Consider the following 19392-nt stretch of genomic DNA (forward strand, 5'->3'; position numbering starts at 1 on the left):
GAGTGAGGAGTAAGGCCTAATCCTACTCCCACTGAAGTCAATGGGAGTTTTTTACTTTATTTCAGGAGCAGGAATAAGTTTATAAAAAGCTTTGAAAATGAAAAGACCTCCTCCCCCCCACCACCCCCCAATAAGTCACACTTCTTAGCAGCAGCAGCAGACAGATGTCTAACAAGTCTGCTCACCCAATTTTGAGTTACTCAGAATCATAGGCCTTGTCTGAACTGGCGTAAGCAAGCACTGACATTGCGGCCGCATGTAGAGTATGTGTAGCTACATGCCACGGTGAAAGGCACGCCGTGTCCACACGCAGCTGAGCAGGGAAGAGGCAGTGGGCAAAGGCTCCAGCAGTGGGACACTCCACTGCTAAAAACAACACTGTAGACATGGGAGGCATGGGCATGCACAGAGTCGGATGGGGTATATACCCTAGGGTTCTAATGCCCTAATCGATGACGCACCGTCTACGCTGCGATTTATACCCATGCTAGGTGAGCATACAGCAGCGGGTAGAGTACAGACACTAAGTGTGGACCTCCCCATAGATTTAACGCCAGAAGAGACTTATGATCATCTAGTCTGACAGCCTACATAACCAATGATAATTCCTGCGTCAAGCTCATAACTCCTATTTGTGCTACACCTTGTATTTTAGAAAAATATCCCATATAGATTTAAAATCTTGTAGTCTGATGTACCAAGAATCACTTAATAGGCACTTGTATATGTGGTAATTATGTACAGGAACAAAGACTTTATGAAACCAGACAAAGAAAACATGCAACAGAATTACACAAACGATTATTAGTTTGCACTTTAAAGGCATTTAGAAAATTCAAAGTTAGGCAGCTCTGTTGCAAGCAAAGAGAATAAATAGGTTAACTCATGGCTTAAAAAAAACCCACTGCCAAATGAGAGCTTTTCATGGTGAATGTGGAATGAGAATTAAACCTTCAATTTGTGAAGAATTTAAGCTTTCATTTAAAATAAAAGAAGTTCGCGTCTATTCTTTATGGTTGTGAAGCTAACCTACAAATACAAAATGAATGGATCACAGTGACTAGGTCCTCTTCCAGAGGCACAGGCATAGTCTCCAGCAAGTATAAGATAAAAAGAAGGCACTTTTGGCTAATACTTCTGAGCCTAGGCGTGCACAGCATATTTCATTAAGGGAACTTTATTTTATTTTATTTAAAAAGGCAAACATTTATTGAATACTCAGTCATAAAGGACATTATTTTTATTCAAACAAACAAACCCACAGAAACTGAAACTTAACTAAACTTAATTTTTTTAAAATTAACAACTAAACTTTACTTAAAAAATAAGACACAAAATACCAATTTTTTGCTGTAGTGATAACAGGCGTATACAAAGATACAGTCAATTTTCATGATCTTTATCTTTAACCAGATAAATTGACTAAATTGACTAAAACAGATTAAGGTTTCTTCATCTTCCTGTCCTAGAGAATGAGACGTCGCTCACCAGGTGTTATGGACTTAAATTCCTCAATCACATCATTGTAATTAACTGACGAAGCCAATTCTTATTCAGTGTACAAAATCATGAGTGAGTCGAGGCGCTGTTGGGACATTGTACTTCTTAGTTTGTTTTTTACATGTGCTAGTTTAGAAAAGGCTCTTTCACGTGAACAGCTTGTAATAGGTAAGACTGCAAAGCATTGAATAGATTTGTAAAAGTCCTGGAACATGGAAGACCGATCTGATTCCTTTAGCCAATCAAGCCACTCACTAGTGGTGTTCGTAATGCTATCTTTAGGAACAGATCCATCATAACCCCGAAGCAATCCGACTTGAGCTTCCAACTCATCCAAGGACACTTTAAATTTGTTGGCAATGATTCGCATATCGTCCCTGCCAATGTCTAAGCTCAGCAGTTTTCCCACTGCAGTCATAGTTTTACAAGTCTTCTATTCAAATCGCTGGTCAATGCCGGTAATCATTGAGTCTAGGAGTGGGTAAAATGAAGTTATTCTCTCCTGCTTCTCTTTTGTATCAAAGTGATGCTGGGACTCAAATGCGTCATCAATACGAGTGGACGTTTTTCTCTTAACTGGGGTAATCGATATATCATTCTCTACACACATTTTCACACAGTCATTGAAAATAGATTGAAAATATTCTGGGCCACTTCTCATCGCAGCCAAAGAGTTATGCAAGCTTTTCATTACTTCATTTCAGTAAGTAAGTTGAGATCTGGAGCTTGAAGAGCCTTACTCACTTTTACCATCATCTGGAGAATAGGATACTTCATATGAAGGGCAAAGATGAGCTTTTATTTTAGCATCAGCAAGGTGAGTGGTTTCGATAATCACTTGTAAAGTTGGAAAATGATCGAGTAGTTTTGTTTTACAGCAGCCACTGCTTCTGCTCTGCATGCCCATCTTGTGTTTGACAGTGACTTCAAAGTCTTCAACTGAGATCCTACTTCTTGTTAAATCTTCTCCATTACTGCATGTTGCATAGGACTCCCCTCCATGAAGGCATAAAGAGTCTGAATAACACCAAAAAAATCAAAGACAGTTCTGTTTTGTTTGCTTGAAGTGCATGCATCTACTAGGACGAGGTTCAAACAATGCGCATAACAGTATACATAGAGTATTTCACTGTTTCTTTCTTTATATTTCATTTGAACTCCCACAGTACATTCAGACATAGTAAATGCACCATCAAAACAGACCGACATCACTGATGACCAGTCAATTTTAAGAATGCCAAGGACGTCATTTAACTGGTCAAAAATAGACTGAGCATCAACTGTTAATAGTCTCTCAACAGACACAAAATGTTCAACTGAACTATGTTTTTCATTGTCAAAATACCACACCACAATGGACATCTGTTCACGGTGTCCACAGTTAGTAGTTTCAGAGTAGCAGCCGTGTTAGTCTGTCTGCGCAAAAAGAAGAACAGGAGTACTTGTGGCACCTTAGAGACTAACAAATTTATTAGAGCATAAGCTTTCGTGGACTACAGCCCACTTCTTCGGATGCATATGTTATGCATCCGAAGAAGTGGGCTGTAGTCCACGAAAGCTTATGCTCTAATAAATTTGTTAGTCTCTAAGGTGCCACAAGTACTCCTGTTCTTCTTTTTACAGTTAGTAGTGTCATCGGCAATTATTGAGACCATTTTTCCATTCAGTGAAGACACAATCTTTTGTTGCACAACATTGTGCAAGGCCACAATTAAATCATTTTGGATGCGATTACTCAGATCGGTAGCTTTTTGAGGAGATCGTTGCACATGCTTTGCCATTACGGGGATCATATTTTTGGAGCATATTGACAGCTTTTTCATTGTGACCCCCGAATGGTCTCCCACCTTTCACCAAACACAGCACAATGTCAATCAGTCACTCCATTACACTTCAGTTATGGCACCGTTCTTCTTCTCCTCGTTTAGACAGATAAGCCTGCTGCTTGCCCTCATCCAACAATACATCTATAGGTTTCCCTTCATTACAGCTCAACACATGAGATTTTGATAGTTGGTGGTTTTTAAAACATACGTTAGCCCTATGCCAGTTTCTGAATCCCTTATCAATAAATGCTGGATCAGTGTGACCTTTGTTTGCTGCATCATTAGAGGAGAAGAAATGGCACTAAAAGCAAAATGCTGTGTCCTTTGATGGGCTATATTCTAACCACCTATACTTTTAATACCAATCGGACTGAAAACTTCGTTTATTCCCTATTTTACTTCTAGTAAACATGCTCAATCTAGGCAGATAAGGACCTCTAGATAATCGAGACTGGCGTTCTAATCTATTTTTTGGAATATCACAGACCGGGTCATCAGATGGAATGTTTGATGGCTTTGAATAGGAACTACACTGACCTGAACTAAGAGACAAAGTCTGTTTCTGTTGGTCATTACTCAGTTTATTGAACGCATTGGAATTGGTGGTGGCATTATCTTCACGCAAGTTCTTAACCGAGGAGTCAGAGGTATTTGAACTACTATCAGCACATTCATTATAATTCAGTTTGTCTGCTCCTTTTCTTATCTTAACAACGAACCGATCCATATTTTAAAATTAAAAGGTGGTATCATACGATTGAATTAAAACGTAAAGCCACTGGCTTGTTATGTTATTTCAGTAGAGTACATGTGACAAAGATTACAAACACTGTAAACACTGCACTGGGCACGCCTAACGTGGCCGCTTATATAGGTCAAAGAATTTTCTAAAATAGTAGTCAGAAGGGGGAGGGGAGGACCAATGGTAATGCAGTGCTGCAGTAGTGGGGACGCAGGCTGTGAGTGAATGCGGGCTTTCCTTACGTTTCTACAACATCTATATTAGCAATTGGACGCTTATTGCATAATACAACAATCCATACTTTAAAACTAAAAGAGCGTATCATGCGATTAAATTAAAATGCAAAGCCACTTTTTTTTTTTTTGAGACATGAGGGTGTGCCTGGCACACTCTGTACGCACGCCTATGCTACTGAGTATCCAAAAATAGTAAGGAGTCCAAAAAGACTGTACTAAAACCTCAGGGCAAACAGCCTCTGTGGAGGGTGAGGTCATAAATCATGCTTTCATTTGCCTATCATCATCACTTCCATCTTTCCAGATTTTATCTTGAGTTCTCTCTCTGTCATCCTAGGTCCCTGTTTTCCTCAGGCACTGCAGTAGGCATATCGCACAGTCTATGAGTGATGAGGAGACATTGCTATTAATGGCACTTTGAGTATCTTTCCATGATTCCACGCAGTGACTTTATACATGAACTGAACAAGAGAGGTGACAAGATTGAGGATTGAAGGACATCACAGATTAAAGCCCTTATTGAACACCTTACTAGTTACTGAAAGATGATCAGTTCTTCTCCCTACCTACCCATTATGGTAGGATGTGTTTTCCTTTTTAAAATGTTTTATTTTGGGAAAGCAAAATCAAACTACACACATTTTACATGGTACTTTGCCAGAATGAGGCAGACTCTATAGTATGTTGGACATGAACTATTTGAGTTCAAGACAACTCATGTTAGACCTGATTGAACACTCTATGAAAATATTCCTAATGCAGACATTTCTAATGCACCTTAATTCACACTTTTGCTGTTGGAGCCAATTCATACCTTAATGCACACAAGGGAAGTGAAAGAAGAATGGAACACTAAGAATTTTAGCCACTGACTTTTCAGGGCCTACTTTTCATTGTTCAAAATGCATTCACTACAGAGTTAGCTAAGCTTAGTATGTAAGGTTTGGATATGCTGACAGTATCTGTATTCACTACGTGCTTCTTGCTAGTGATTAGCAACAATACTTTGTACTACTTTAGCGCTTTTAATCCAAGGATTTGAAAGCATTTACCAAACATTAATGAATTAAGGCTCACAGTATCCTATGAGGCAGATATTATTACTATTATTTCCATTTTACAGATGGAGACAGAGAAGTAAAGTGACTTGTCCCAGGAGAGACAGTATGACTGTGACAAACCTGTATTATTAGAACCTGAGAAAGTCCTGTGCTTCAGTTACAACAGCAACCTCTCTTTCCCAAGTTACACTGGAATTCAATGTATTGCATAATTTTTTTTCCCATTTGAATTAAGAATGGTCAAACTGTTTCTTCTCTCATGTATATGTAACGTAATCAGGTCCAAGTTATTTGTAAATTAAAAAGTCTTGGTTCTCCAGCTGTAGCTTTATTCTAAATATTAGTAAAATTATCTTAATACCTAGGAGCCTCAGTCATGTACTAGGACCCCATTGTACTAGGCACTGTACAAACAGAACAGAAATATGGTCTCTGGTCCCAAGAGCTTACAATCTAAGTGCAACACAAGAGACAACAGATGGGTACAGACAGACCCACGGCAGAATACAAGGAAACAATGAGACAATATTGGTCAGCTTGACAGGCAGTGGTCTCAGCACAACAGCAGCCTAACCGCGGTCATGGATTTTGTACAGCTCATGGCAAAGAAAGGTTTTAAGAAGTGATTTGAAGGAAGATGAGTTAGTTCTGCTGATGTTACGGGGAGCTCCTCCAAGTGAGAAAGGCCACATGGGAGGAAACATAAATGTTCTTGTTTGAAATTTAACAAGATGACAATAGGGTGCATTATGGGTCAACCAGAGACAGGGGCTGACCTTTCTATAGTGAATGAGAGATGATAGGAAGAGTGGGGACATGCTGTGAACATGTAAGGGTCCAGAGGTAGAGAAGTCTTTCTATAAATATTGCTATTTTGCTTCTTTATTTTTCTCCCTGCCTTTGATAAAAAAGATCTATTACAATTTTATTCTTATTTTGACTACTTTACATAGTGAAAACAAGGTGTATTTAGCACAAAACGCTTTTGATGGCTTTTTCCACACGCACACTTGTCATTTATAAATCTGATCACTGGCAAATTACCATCAGCTGAAAAAAAAGTATGTATAACCACCTCATGAAAACATTTTCCTCTACAAGCAGGTTATGTAAATTACAATATTACCCAACAGTAGTTGGCTTGTAAGTTTGTGGAATTTATTACTCTATTTATTTTAAATAGGAAAGATACTTATCTAAGGAATCTCTAAACTGAAAAAACCATTTGGTAATTTAGATACAAAAGAACTGAAAGAAGGAAAGAAACACATATACTTTAGGTGAATTTATGTATATTTTACTTTGTTTCATCATCAATATATGAAAGCTGCCGTATTTTAAATTACTTTTTCAGTTTTATACAAATATTCTTTTCAATCTTTCAATATCCTTAAGAATTTGATTGTTTCTTCAAATGATATCCATCAGAATCTAGCTCATACTAGCAACTGGTTCACCTAGGTACAATATACAAACAAAACATAAAATAAATAATAGTTTTTCTAAGAGGAAAAGTGAATTTCTACTCTGTAAAGAGACTTCGTTAAAAATGGTAGCAGATGGTTCTCCACTTATTGTCTCAATTATTTCCATATCAAATTCTATAACTGCCTCTCAAACTTGGCCTAAAAGCTGAAAAAGTCAAGTATTCCCAATAGTAGATTCTGAAGGCCAAATGTTGTCATCATTTGGACCTCTGCAACCACATCTTCTTCAAATTGTACCCTCAGTTACATCTTGGCTACCCTATTGCCTTCAGTGGGGCTGCACAGGTGTAACCAGGTGCATAATTTCAGCTTTGCTGGCTGCATGCATGGCCCGGAACATAGTTAACATTTTGGTTGATTATGCCTAGTTTACTCTCCCAGAGCTGTACTGATTTTAGACTGCAAGATTGACAATTTAAAAAAAAATCTGTTTTTATCACTTAAATAAGCAGTTATAAACTGATCTGAAGATATACCGGGATCTAGGATCTACTAAATAAGAATGTGCCAGAAGTGGTTAAAGTTTAATATAAAGTCTGAATTGTGGAAATGGAAGAGTCTCTAAATTTGAAAAGGATACTCAAATATAGCACTACAGCTTTAAGCCTGATGATTTTATAATTTAATCATTTATTTTTGTTTTCTTCACCCTTTACAAATATTTGGTGAAATGTCAAGGCCCTGATGCAGAACAACGAAAGCTTGCATCCAACTTTTCCTAAAAAGACCCTCTGGTTGCTTCTCTTCATACTAAAAGTTTTAATTTCTTCCACTGATTGACCCTGTACTTTGAAAACTAGTTAGGATACAACACCATCTCTAGGATGTAGGCAAATGTAATCTCTATTTTGCAGATGGGCTATCAAAGTCTGAAACTATGATCTGTAAAAAAGTATGAAACTCATAAAAAAATAAGCAACTCAAAGATTCACCAAACTGTCCACCATCTACAACAGGTCAGATAACACTTCAAACACACTATCAAGGAGGAGAAGAATGCCTTTAACATTTATGACACAAAGCACCGATCTCCTATGCCAGTGGTCTCCAAAGTGGGGCGTGCAAGAGGATCCTTGGGAGTATGAGGCAGGAGGAGCTTTTTTTTTTTCCCTTCGTCCTAGCAGCCTTTTTTTTTTTTTTGCTTCGGCAGTTCGGGAAGGAGTCAAGCGGCGTATTTTTTGTGTGCGCGCGCTTCGGCAAAAATGGTAGAGCCGGCACAGCAGGGGGGAGGTGTGCTCAAAAAATTTTTACTGATAAGGGTGCGCGATCAAAAAACTTTGGAGACCACTGTCCTATGCTACTGCTGTCAGCCAACCTTATATGACCACTAGTCTCTGCCACACAGATTTCATCTGTCAGAGGTCATCTGTATTTTAAAATAACTGATAAGTGTCCTCTCATAATCCATATAAACCAATCACAGGTTGATCATCATGGACAGAAGATAGTTATTAATAATCAATTAAAAACCCCTAGTATGAGCTGAAATGTCAGTACAGACTTAACTTTATTCACCTCAGCAGTCAAAGTCATTGGGACAACTCAAGTGGCTAAATTTAAGCAAGTGTTTGTTAGCACGACTGGGTGTTAGCATAGCATTTGCTCTACAGTCATGCATTCTATTGGCTTATCCCTAAGCCCAGCTAAATCAAAGGGAGACTTTCCACAGACTTCAAAAGGCTTTGATCAGCTTTGCCATAAATGGTTTTTGCTTTTTTACCTTTCTGCTGGTCTTCTGTCTCATTAAGTTCTTTTTGTGCTTCTTCAATTTTGTCTGTTTAAGAAAAAAATACATCATATTAACATATAAAATAAAGTTGTAAAAAAGTCATTTCTTTAAAATATCTGCTTGGTGTTAATATGCTAACTACTTTCTTGGATTATCTCATTGACATTTACAGGCAATGTATCATTCACATGTAAATAAATATATTGTGTAAGTCATACAAGACATTACACTAATACCGCCAAGTAAAATCTAGCACCTACATTTGCTAAATTGCTACTGATATATTAACATACACAGAATAAGAACTAAAGGAATAAAAGCATTGCTATGGGATATGCAGTTGATACGTAAACCAAAACATGTTCACATTATCTGCAGTAACTCATGTAGTCCAATGAACTACATAAAAAAAATAGGTATTAATGTGAATTACTGACATATAAAACATTTTAACACATCTTAGAAAACATCAACTGAGTGCTGTTAAAATGTTACAATGTTATTACAACATTAAGGATTATGGTAATGTAAAATCACAAACAAGGTTTGTTTTTCCATAAATACTGATGTGGATAGAATCAAAAGGCCCAACTGCGCTTCCCCATGGTAAAGCCCAAGGACAAGGCAAAGGGACGGAAATTGTTCCATCAGCTGTGTGTGGTTTATCCAACTATGGAACTGTCCTACATAACCCATGGACCAGCAAGAGGGCCCTCTGTGCAGAGAACCTGTGCCTTCATGCTAGCTGCGCTCCCAGCAACCCACCCCTACCAACGGATCCAACGGACCCATAGTGGCAAGGCTGCTGCAGTGGGCATCGGTACCATGACACCTCATCATGTGTGCGTGCAAGCGGGGATGAAGAGTAGTGGGAAATTAATACAACCTTGAGATGTATTTCTTTTTGTACTGAACTCTGATGGATGTGCAGGTGGAAGAAGACACACATTTCCCGGCCCAGCCTCCCCACATGCAGATCTATGGTCCTGCAAACAGCCCTCCAGGTGCTCTGTGGGAAAAGAGGGGGTGGTGGGGAATGCTGCTCCAGAAGTAGCCGAGCCTGTACTCCACAAGGGAGCAGGGAATCTGCACGCAGATCTCTTCCCAAGGAAGATCGCATGAACCCAATCAGGTTCAAAGACTTCTAGGTATAACTATGCCTCAGTCTCATCTTAAATAAGACAGATAGTAGATAATGTTTTCACCCCTCAGCTCACAGAGAGCCGTGGAAGTTAATCTCAGTTTTTCTACATCTGTGATGTAGTATCTTTTATATGCATTCTACGTCAATCTTAAATATGCATACAACATCTTAGGGAGTGAGTTTGTTTTTTAAATTTAATATCCCCAAATATGAAACAACACACACACGGGTAAACTTGGACATTCCTATGCAAACACTTAAAAACAAAGTGACTGAAGATATGAACCAATTCAGGTTTTACTTATCTGTCGAGACCTGAGTTCAGATTATAGAATTTAGATATGAGGTAAATTTTTCAAAAGCACCTAAGTGATTTAGAAGGCCAAGTCCCATTGGACAGCCCATAGTTGGTGGTGAGGCAGAATTGCACTGCTGCAGGGGAATCACTGGCTTTACTGGTGAAGTGAATTTAAAGGGTGTAGTACACTCAGATATCTTGTTTTTCACACTGGAGGGATGGAACCTTAGCTCTGGATACTCCCCACCCTCTTTCAGGTAAGTTGTTCCTGGTGGGGAGCATCTTGGTAGTAGCTAGTGTACTCTCAGGAGAACAGGAGCTGCAGTTCTGGCTGGCCTTACCTCCTCCCACTACCCAGTGTGAGGCCATGGAAGCATCCACCATAATCTATCCCCTAGTGAACTTTTCCATGATAGACTCTGCCTTCTTACTGTCTTTCCTAATATCTGAGAGACTAAACAATAACACACCATAAAGATTTGTTAGGGTTTGGCTCACTGGCACTATTTGTAAATAACTGATGTAACAGCCTGCAGTTATTTTTCAATTTTTTTTTAAATTTTTAAAAAAATTAAAGGAAGAGAACTATAATACAAATACTCTTTTATGGGTTCGGAGAGAAAGTGCTGTACGAGTTATTCCATCTTGTACTTTTAACTCTCAAAACTAACAAGATACAGGATTCGTATTCACTATGCACACAGAGGCCCGATCCTTCAAACATTTACACTTGCGAGTAACATCACTTCTGTTAACAGTCCCAGCCAATACAATGGGATAGCTTGTGCACATTTAGAGGACTGACCCCCAAATTTATATCAAATTAAACAGCCAAAAAAGTCTACAACTGTAGTCCTACGGGCGAACTCCTGCCCCCATTTAGGTCAATAGGTTTTTGTCATTGACTTCAGTGGGAGCCGGATGTGACCCACAGCCTGCAGCAGAAAGTTTTATTTAAAATTTGTTAGTTGTTTAGTTGTGATTAGTTGCTTACCATAAACATTAGCAAACCAGAAACCAGCACTTTGGAGGCATATACCATACATATTAGATGCTTGTAGATACGCAAAAATTAAGTACATTACATATAAAAGACTGTCTCAAAACCAAATCAATAGGCAGTAATTTGTATAGCGGGCCTGATCCTATGAGGTGCGGAGTTGAGGGTTGTCAGCAGCTTGCAGCATCAGGCCCCCAACGATGAATCTATTGCAAGAGGCAGCATTAAGGAGTTGTTCACATATCTAGTCATGCTGACTGACATTATACAATACAGACTTTATAGATTTATATCTTCTCAGAGCTGGACATAACTGAAATGTACCCTGTTTTTATTTTAATGTTTTCCCCTGGGAAAAGATCTGTCGAAGACAATTATTAAAAAAAATGTAAAATATGAAGCCTCAAAGGTGCAGTTTTTATACACACCTTTCACGATTGCTTTCATGGGAGAGAGAAATACAACCTCTTTGACAATTTTATTTTACTGTTCTTCTAAAGATTATTTCTTTAATTACTTAAAAACTACTCAAGATAGTTAAGTCCCAGGCAGACTGTGAAGAGCTACAAAAGGATCTCTCAAAACTGGGTGACTGGGCAATAAAATGGCAGATGAAATTCAATGTTGATAAATGCAAAGTCATGCACATTGGAAAACATAATCCCAACAATACTTATAAAATGATGGGGTCTAAATTAGCTGTTCCCGCTCAAGAAAGAGATCTTGGAGTCATTGTCGATTGTTCTCTGAAAACATCCACTCCATGTGCAGCAGCAGTCAAAAATGCAAACAGAACGTTGGGAATCATTAAGACAGGGATAGATAAGAAGATAGAAAATACCATATTACCTCTATATAAATCCATGGTACACCCACATCTTGAAAACTGCATACAGATGTGATCACCCCATCTCAAAAAAAGATATATTGGAATTGGAAAAGGTTCAGAAAAGGGCAACAAAAACTATTAGGGGAATGGAACGGCTCCGTATGAGGAGAGATTAATAAGACTAGGACTTTTCAGCTTGGAAAAAGACGACGACTAAGTGGGGATATGATAAAGGTCTATAAAATCATGACTGGTGTGGAGAAAGTAAATAAGGAAGTGTTATTTATTCCTCATAACACAAGAACTAGACGTCACCGAATGAAATTAATAGGCAGCATGTTTAAAACAAACGAAAGGAAGTATTTTTTCCACACAATGCACAGTCAACCTGTGGAACTCCTTGCCAGAGGATGTTGTGAAGGCCAAGACTAACAAAAGTTCAAAAAAGAACTAGGTAAGTTCATGGAGGATCGGTCCATCAATGGCTACTAGACAGGATGGGCACGGATGATGTCCCTAGCCTCTGTTTGCCAGAAGCGAGGAATAGAAAACAGGGAATGGATCTCTTGACGATTACCTGTTCTGTTCATTCCCTCTGGGGCACCTGACATTGGCCACTGTCAGAAGACAGGATACTGGGCTAGATGAACCTTCAATCTGACACAGAATGGCTATTCTTATGTTCTTATGTACTTAACAGTTGAAGCACCAAGATATTTTATTAATATCTATATGACACATTTTAAAGTATATTACATCACTGGGATTCACAGGCAATCTGGAAATGAACACTGTCTACATTCTTCCAGCCCTGACTGCTATTTGTGAACCAGATAATCTTTAAGATTCCTAAGATGCTACTTAGCAACAGAGGGTCCTGTGGCACCTTTGAGACTAACAGAAGTATAGGGAGCATAAGCTTTCGTGGGTAAGAACCTCACTTCTTCAGATGCAAGACTTCAGAAGTGAGGTTCTTACCCACGAAAGCTTATGCTCCCTATACTTCTGTTAGTCTCAAAGGTGCCACGGGACCCTCTGTTGCTTTTTACAGATTCAGACTAACACGGCTACCCCTCTGATACTAAGATGCTACTTAGCAATCGAAAACTGTAAGTGGGATATCCACCTCATTTCCCCATATGTTTTGGCATATACACAGCACATAAGACATAATGTTTGCCTTTCTTCAGATAATTTAGCAGGTTTTCCATCTCAATGTATATTTGAATATACTAAGAGCTACAAAATTGCATTCTACTTAGATCTTCAGGAGGACTATTAAGAAGTATTTTGAGCTCCTTAAATGCATTCTGTTTTCCTTATTTCAAATAAACTATAACAAGTGCCCATCAGAAATTCCTAACCACTTGTAGCATAGTCTGTTACCCTAAGCAATGAGAAGCTGATAATGGAAATAATAACTAGGTAACTACACATTTTATATGCAGCCAAGAATTTTTTTTCACTTCCTGCAAGTCCTGCTATGTCCTTCAATAAATTACTATAACTATTGCATACAAGTGTTTCTTTGCAACATATGCATCACTACAGATGAGTTTCAAGCATTCTGAACTTAGAAAAACTTCAATATTGTACTGACAGAGAGCCATTCTGAAATACTACGAGGAGTCCGGTGGCACCTTAAAAACTAATCTGTTAGTCTTTAAGGTGCCACTGGACTCATTGTTTTTGTGGATACAGAGTAACATGGCTACCCCTCTGATTCTGAAATACTGAACAGAGTGGCCAAACAAGCAAGAATAATGGAACACAAAATTTACTTCCATCACATATTCGGTAAGTGCTGTTTAATTTTTAATGGTTATTATAATTTTAATTATTTTTAAGATTTAATTTTAATACTTCATAACACTTTACTACAGCACTCTTACTAAATCTTTGCTGAGAAGTGAGAACGAGAAGCTTCCAAATTTGTTTGTACCTGAGGTGTATGGATTAGCATGGGTCTAATTTACTGAAAATTTCATTGAGTACTACCTGTTTGCAGCAATACTTACCAGACAGATACCTTTACTAATCATGTATAGAACACTGCAAATGTTCATAGCACTTTATAAACCTGAACAAGGTATGTACCCCGCCTCAAGGATTTTACACTCTAAGGCCTAGTCTACACCTAAAACGTATGTCAGCCTAGCTACATCGTGCAGGGCAGTAAAAAATTCCATGCCCTGAGGACCATGCTTAGGTCGACCTAATCCCCAGTGTACACGCAGCTAGGTCAACTGAAGGATTCTTCTGTTAAGCTAGCTATTGCCTCTCAGAGGAGCAGATTACGGACATTGAGGGAAAATCCTCTTCCATCAATGTAACAAAAGAAAGAGTCTACACTATGGCACTACAGCAGCACACTTACAACATTTTAGCTGTGTTGCTGCAGCGGCAGTAGTGTAAACACGGCCTAAGACACTAATTCTAAAACAGATCTGACAGACAAGTGTGAGAGGAATTATGTCCCCTTAATGACAAAACTGTATACCGTACTGTATCTTTTACACCTTTATAACCATCAGTTCTCGTCTATACTGAGAAACTGCATTGTGTTTAAAGATGTATTAGCTAACACATTTTAATTAACATGATGTTACATATGGTTTTACCCTAAGTGGGATTCCTACTGTTAACCACTACTAGATAACGTGTTGCTTCTGTCAACACCAGAAACTAAGCTGTATTTAACATCAAATTAGTTAAAATGTCCTAGCTAACACATTTTCCATCTGTAGACATGGCCTCAGGATATGTCTGATAAAACAATATATTCCGCTTTTTCAATTACAGGAATAATTGGTTTACTGTGAAGGTTTTTGGAGTTAGATTACATAATATATTTTCAAGCTCTACACAAAAGTTATAAATACTTCTTCCCTATTTCTCTTTAGAAAAGCATCAGGTGTACTAAAAATAACTTACTAAATAACATTAAATTATTAATGTCATTTTCATAGATTCTAGTCTGACCTGCTGTAAAAAACAGTCCACAGAACTTCCCCAAAGTAATTCCTAGAGCAGATCTTTTAGAAAAAAAATCCAATCTTGATTTATACCCACCATGAACTTGGTAAGTTGTTCCAATCGTTAATTACTCTTAATGTACGCCTTACTTTGTCTGAATTTTTCTAGATTCAACTTCCAGCCATTGCATTGTCTTATACCTTTCTCTACTAGACTGAATAGCCCATTATCAAATATTTGTTCCTCATTTAGATACTTATAAACTGTGATGAAGTCACACCTTAACCTTCTTTCTGTTAAGCTAAATAGATTGAGCTCCTTGAGTCTATCGCTATGAGGCATGTTTTCTAATCCTTTACTCATTCTTGTGGCTCTTCTCTGAACTCTCTCTAGTTTATCAATGTTCTTCTTGAATTGTGGACACCAGAACTGTACACAGTATTCCAGCAGTGGTCCCACCAGTGTCAAATACAGAAGTAAAATAACCTCTTTACTGCTACTTGAAATTTCCTTGTTTTGGCATCCAAGGATTGCATTATTCCCTTTTGACCATAGTGTCACAATGGGAGATCATGTTCAGCTGATTATCCAAAATTACCCCTAAATCTTTTTCAGAGTCTCAGCTTCCCAGGATAGTGTCTTCCATTCTCTAAGGACAGCCTACATTCTTTGTTCCTAGTTATATACCTTTATGTTTAGCCAAGCCACATTAAAAACATAGGGTAAGTCTATACTGCAGTAAAAGACCTGCGGCTTGCGATAATGGAGAGAGGCAGGAGTAAGCTGGAGAAAAAAAATGGGCAGACAGAAAATAATATCCAGAATTAAATAGTCCAATGCAGTCTGATAACACCACTGGCACACAAGTGTTCTAAAAGTATTGGGGGCAGGGAGATTCCACCTAAGTCTCTAAGCTGCCACGCAGTCCTGGCACCAGCCAGGGAATTCTCTACTACTTCCAAGAAATGGATTTGTCCTGGTAACTCTGCTCTTCTTCCCTCTCACCCACAGATTTAGACGAGTGCTTGGGTCCTGGTCCCCCTTGACAAGACACACCCCAGGGCTGGCCTCTTATAGATTTTCACTCTTCACTGGTACCTCTCCTTATTTTAGTCACATTGTAGTACAAATACACCATCAATATCAAGATACAAAAACTATATTTAAATCTGAGCAGGCAATGGCAGCATCAGCTCTTATATCATTGCCAGGAGAAAACATTTAGCTCCTTATAGACCTGCTTATCTTGACTCTAGTAAAACAAAACCAAAAACCCATTTCACAACCACTGCTTTAACCAGAATAATCCTGCTAACAAATGCATCTGATTTTCTTCTCGCTTTAGGGAACTGGATACAGTACCCTCTTAAAATGTGTTTCACTAGTGAACTACTACTTCTGCTGCATTTTTATTCAATTCCACAGCTGTTGTTTGTAAAACACAGTTTAGAAAATTATTACAAACAGTATGGATTACGTGATACAAAATTTAGGAGAGAATTCTGAGTAAGATAACATCCATCTGCCCATCAACCAAGGCTTTTATATTCCCTCATCACGTAGTGTTTGAGCACCTGTGAGATAGACCCACCTGTTACAATTGGAAGTATCAAGTCAATCACACATTAGTACAGCAAAAAGATTCAGGTGAGTTAACTGAAACTTTCAATTGTATTCATTACACAGCATTTTCATTAAACATCACTTCCTAGGCAATAAATATCATTTTACATCTCAGATTTATGTTATTAAAAATAACCTGGTTTTCTAATAAAGCCATCTTTATTTGACAAGCATCCAACATAAGGATCATTCCATGTCAGATTCTTTCTTCAGCAGCACAAGTTACAGCTAAAACATTATACCCTATCACAGAGAGAACTGCCATCTTCAGATATATATGGTATTTTCCTTGAAAGTCACTTGTATTCTATTCTGTATACATTCTTATACCATACTCATCAACATAGTATGAGCACCTTCCAGTTATCTATTAAACTAATATCTGGCATATGTTAATTGTGCTCTTATCCTTTCCCCAGGGGGAGAAGTGTGTGCAGTGAAGTGTCTTGTTTTGATAGGGTTGTGTGTTTGTTTTTTGGGGGGATTTGAGGGGGGTTATTTTTTATAATATGCATTTTCCTATGTTAGAGAAGACAAGGTTGAAGAAGTGTGTCTTGCACTTGAATGTGGTGAGGTGTGTAAAGGAGCAAGTTAATCTATGAGCGAGTAGGTGTAGTAGCTGTAAGAGCTGTAAATCCCTTGTACTGAAGATTGTTTTGCTAGTCCAAACCTCCCACCACTACCTTCCTGCCACAGAATCCAACCTTGTGAAATAGACAATTAGCAATAAAAAGTCACAAAAATTATGTTACCAAACATCTTTCGTTCTGACATGAACATGCTCCATCACAAACCTCATCACATCCAAGTGCAAGACACACTTCTTCAACCTTGTCTTCTCTAACATAGCAACATGCATATTAAAAGAAAAATATACCGTCCAAAACACAGACCCTGAAACAAAGCCCTATCAAAACAAGACACTTCACTGCATATACTTCTCCCCCTGGGGAGAAGATAAGAGCACAATTAACACATGCCAAATGTTAGTTTAATGCATGACTGGAAGGTGCTCGTACTATATTGATGAGCACAGTACAAGAACATATATTAAATAATTTTAAGTCAAACGTCTGTCTGAAAGTACTTTACCTAATAGTGCTACAAGTAACATCCATGATTATTGTAACTAAAAGACTACATTGGACAATAATTGCCCCTATTTTTCAGGTTTGTGAACTGGACACTGCTTTTGTGTATTGTCAGTTTCACCGTTTCCCCGTACAGTCAGTTGTCTCTCACCATGTGGATCTTTCATGCAGCAACAGGGAATGAAAAAAAAGTTCTTACAAATGAGACAATATGTTTTGATCCTAAAAATTGGCAGGCAGATTCAGAGAACGTTTAATTGCTGAAACTACCTATTATAAATGTTTAAGTATTAATATTTTGAGTTTAAGGTATTTCTTTAGGTGTAAAGTATCCTACCAGCCCCTATCTATTTGATCAGCGACTTATCAGACAAAAGTGTTTCAGTGAAATTTTCATTAACCTTTTTCTTACTGTTGACTTTGAACACTATCAACATACTATGTGTCCTAAATTATTATTTGTTGTCATTTAAAAATTAAAATAAAAAAAAACCAAACATAAAACACAAAAGGTAGAAAATAAAATAATCCTCTCACTCATTTTTATTTTAAGAAATGCTTTGCATTTTTAAAAAGAGGTTTGATTATGTTAAATAACATGCTTTATAATTTCAGACTAAATGTACATAAGCAGTGAACATGCGTACCACATTAGTGAAAAATTCAGTGCCCTAACTGTGTATATATTAAACGTAATACACAAAAGCTCCAATCTTATGATCATGTGTGTGTTACTTTAAGCATAAGACACAAGATGAGTGAGATGCTATCTTTTATTGGACTCAACTTCTGTTGGTGAATGAGACAAGCTTTTGAACTACAGATAGCTCAGTGGGACTTATGCATAAATTATATGTGTTTGAAAAATCAGGTCCAAAGTCAATCCTCCACACTATGAATTTAATCACCTCCACAATGTTATCTTATATTGATACTATTTGCATTTTTAGACTGTTTGAATTGATTATTAAACTTGCTCAAAAATAAGCTGACAAAGATAGATAGATCCTTGGATGACGACTACGTGCATCACTAGGTTAGAAAAATAAAAAACAAACAACCCAAAGAATTAAGTGTCTTCTAATCTGTGGGGACAACCAAAACCCACAGTTACTATCAAGCAAACCATTCAGAAGTAAAGATGGTGAAAGATCACCAGCTGAATCATCTGATGAAGGCATCCTTTTACATTGTATGAGTAAGTATATTATGTAATCGCTTTAGTTTTCATTACACTGAAGGATAGTGACTATCCCAGTAGTGCCACAAAGCAAGGCATTACTGTGTTTACCTCAGATATTAGCTGTGACACAAGACAATTATTTTTTATTTATAGCTGTTTCAATTATATAACCAAGCACAAATAATGATAGTGATAGTGTCTGCACTTGCAGAGTTTCTAATCAACAAACTACTGAAATAATTACTACACTGCTATGCTGATATTCTACACAGAAAGCCAAATATTACCTATATACATAGAACTGAATGATCATTATAGCTAACATGTTCTTAATTATGTAAGTTGCTAGTGGAGCCACTATTCAACACTTAATTTGTGCTTTATATGCTCTATGTAACTCAATAGAGGATTTTTTTCAAGGAACAATACAGAAACAGTATGAAAAAGGTAAATAAAAAAATGAAGATAACCACAAGGGGCAAGTTGTTCCAGTTAAATTTGAAGAAATCAAAGAAAAAAAACACAAGTATCCATTCCAGATTCTGACAGGGAAATGGTTGAAGTAAACAAAAGGCTGGTGATTTCTTAGCCAATTCATGGAATGACGAGATATCATTAGTATAGGTCTATGGCAGGGGTTATGCTGCAGGCAAGTTGTGGAGGTATC

General features: G+C 37.7%; 1 protein-coding gene across 4 annotated transcripts in view; it reads right to left on the bottom strand.

The window, feature by feature from the left end:
- Window positions 1-19392, bottom strand: part of HIVEP1 (HIVEP zinc finger 1) — a 173292-nt gene that overhangs the window by 68125 nt on the left and 85775 nt on the right. For all 4 annotated transcript variants that reach the window (XM_054018313.1, XM_054018311.1, XM_054018312.1 and 1 more), the window contains one exon: window positions 8573-8626. In XM_054018313.1, coding sequence (XP_053874288.1) covers window positions 8573-8626 — 54 coding nt within the window. The remainder of the gene's footprint in view (window positions 1-8572; window positions 8627-19392) is intronic.

This window comes from Malaclemys terrapin, chromosome 2 (assembly GCF_027887155.1).
Source record: "Malaclemys terrapin pileata isolate rMalTer1 chromosome 2, rMalTer1.hap1, whole genome shotgun sequence".
Taxonomy (NCBI): domain Eukaryota; kingdom Metazoa; phylum Chordata; order Testudines; family Emydidae; genus Malaclemys; species Malaclemys terrapin.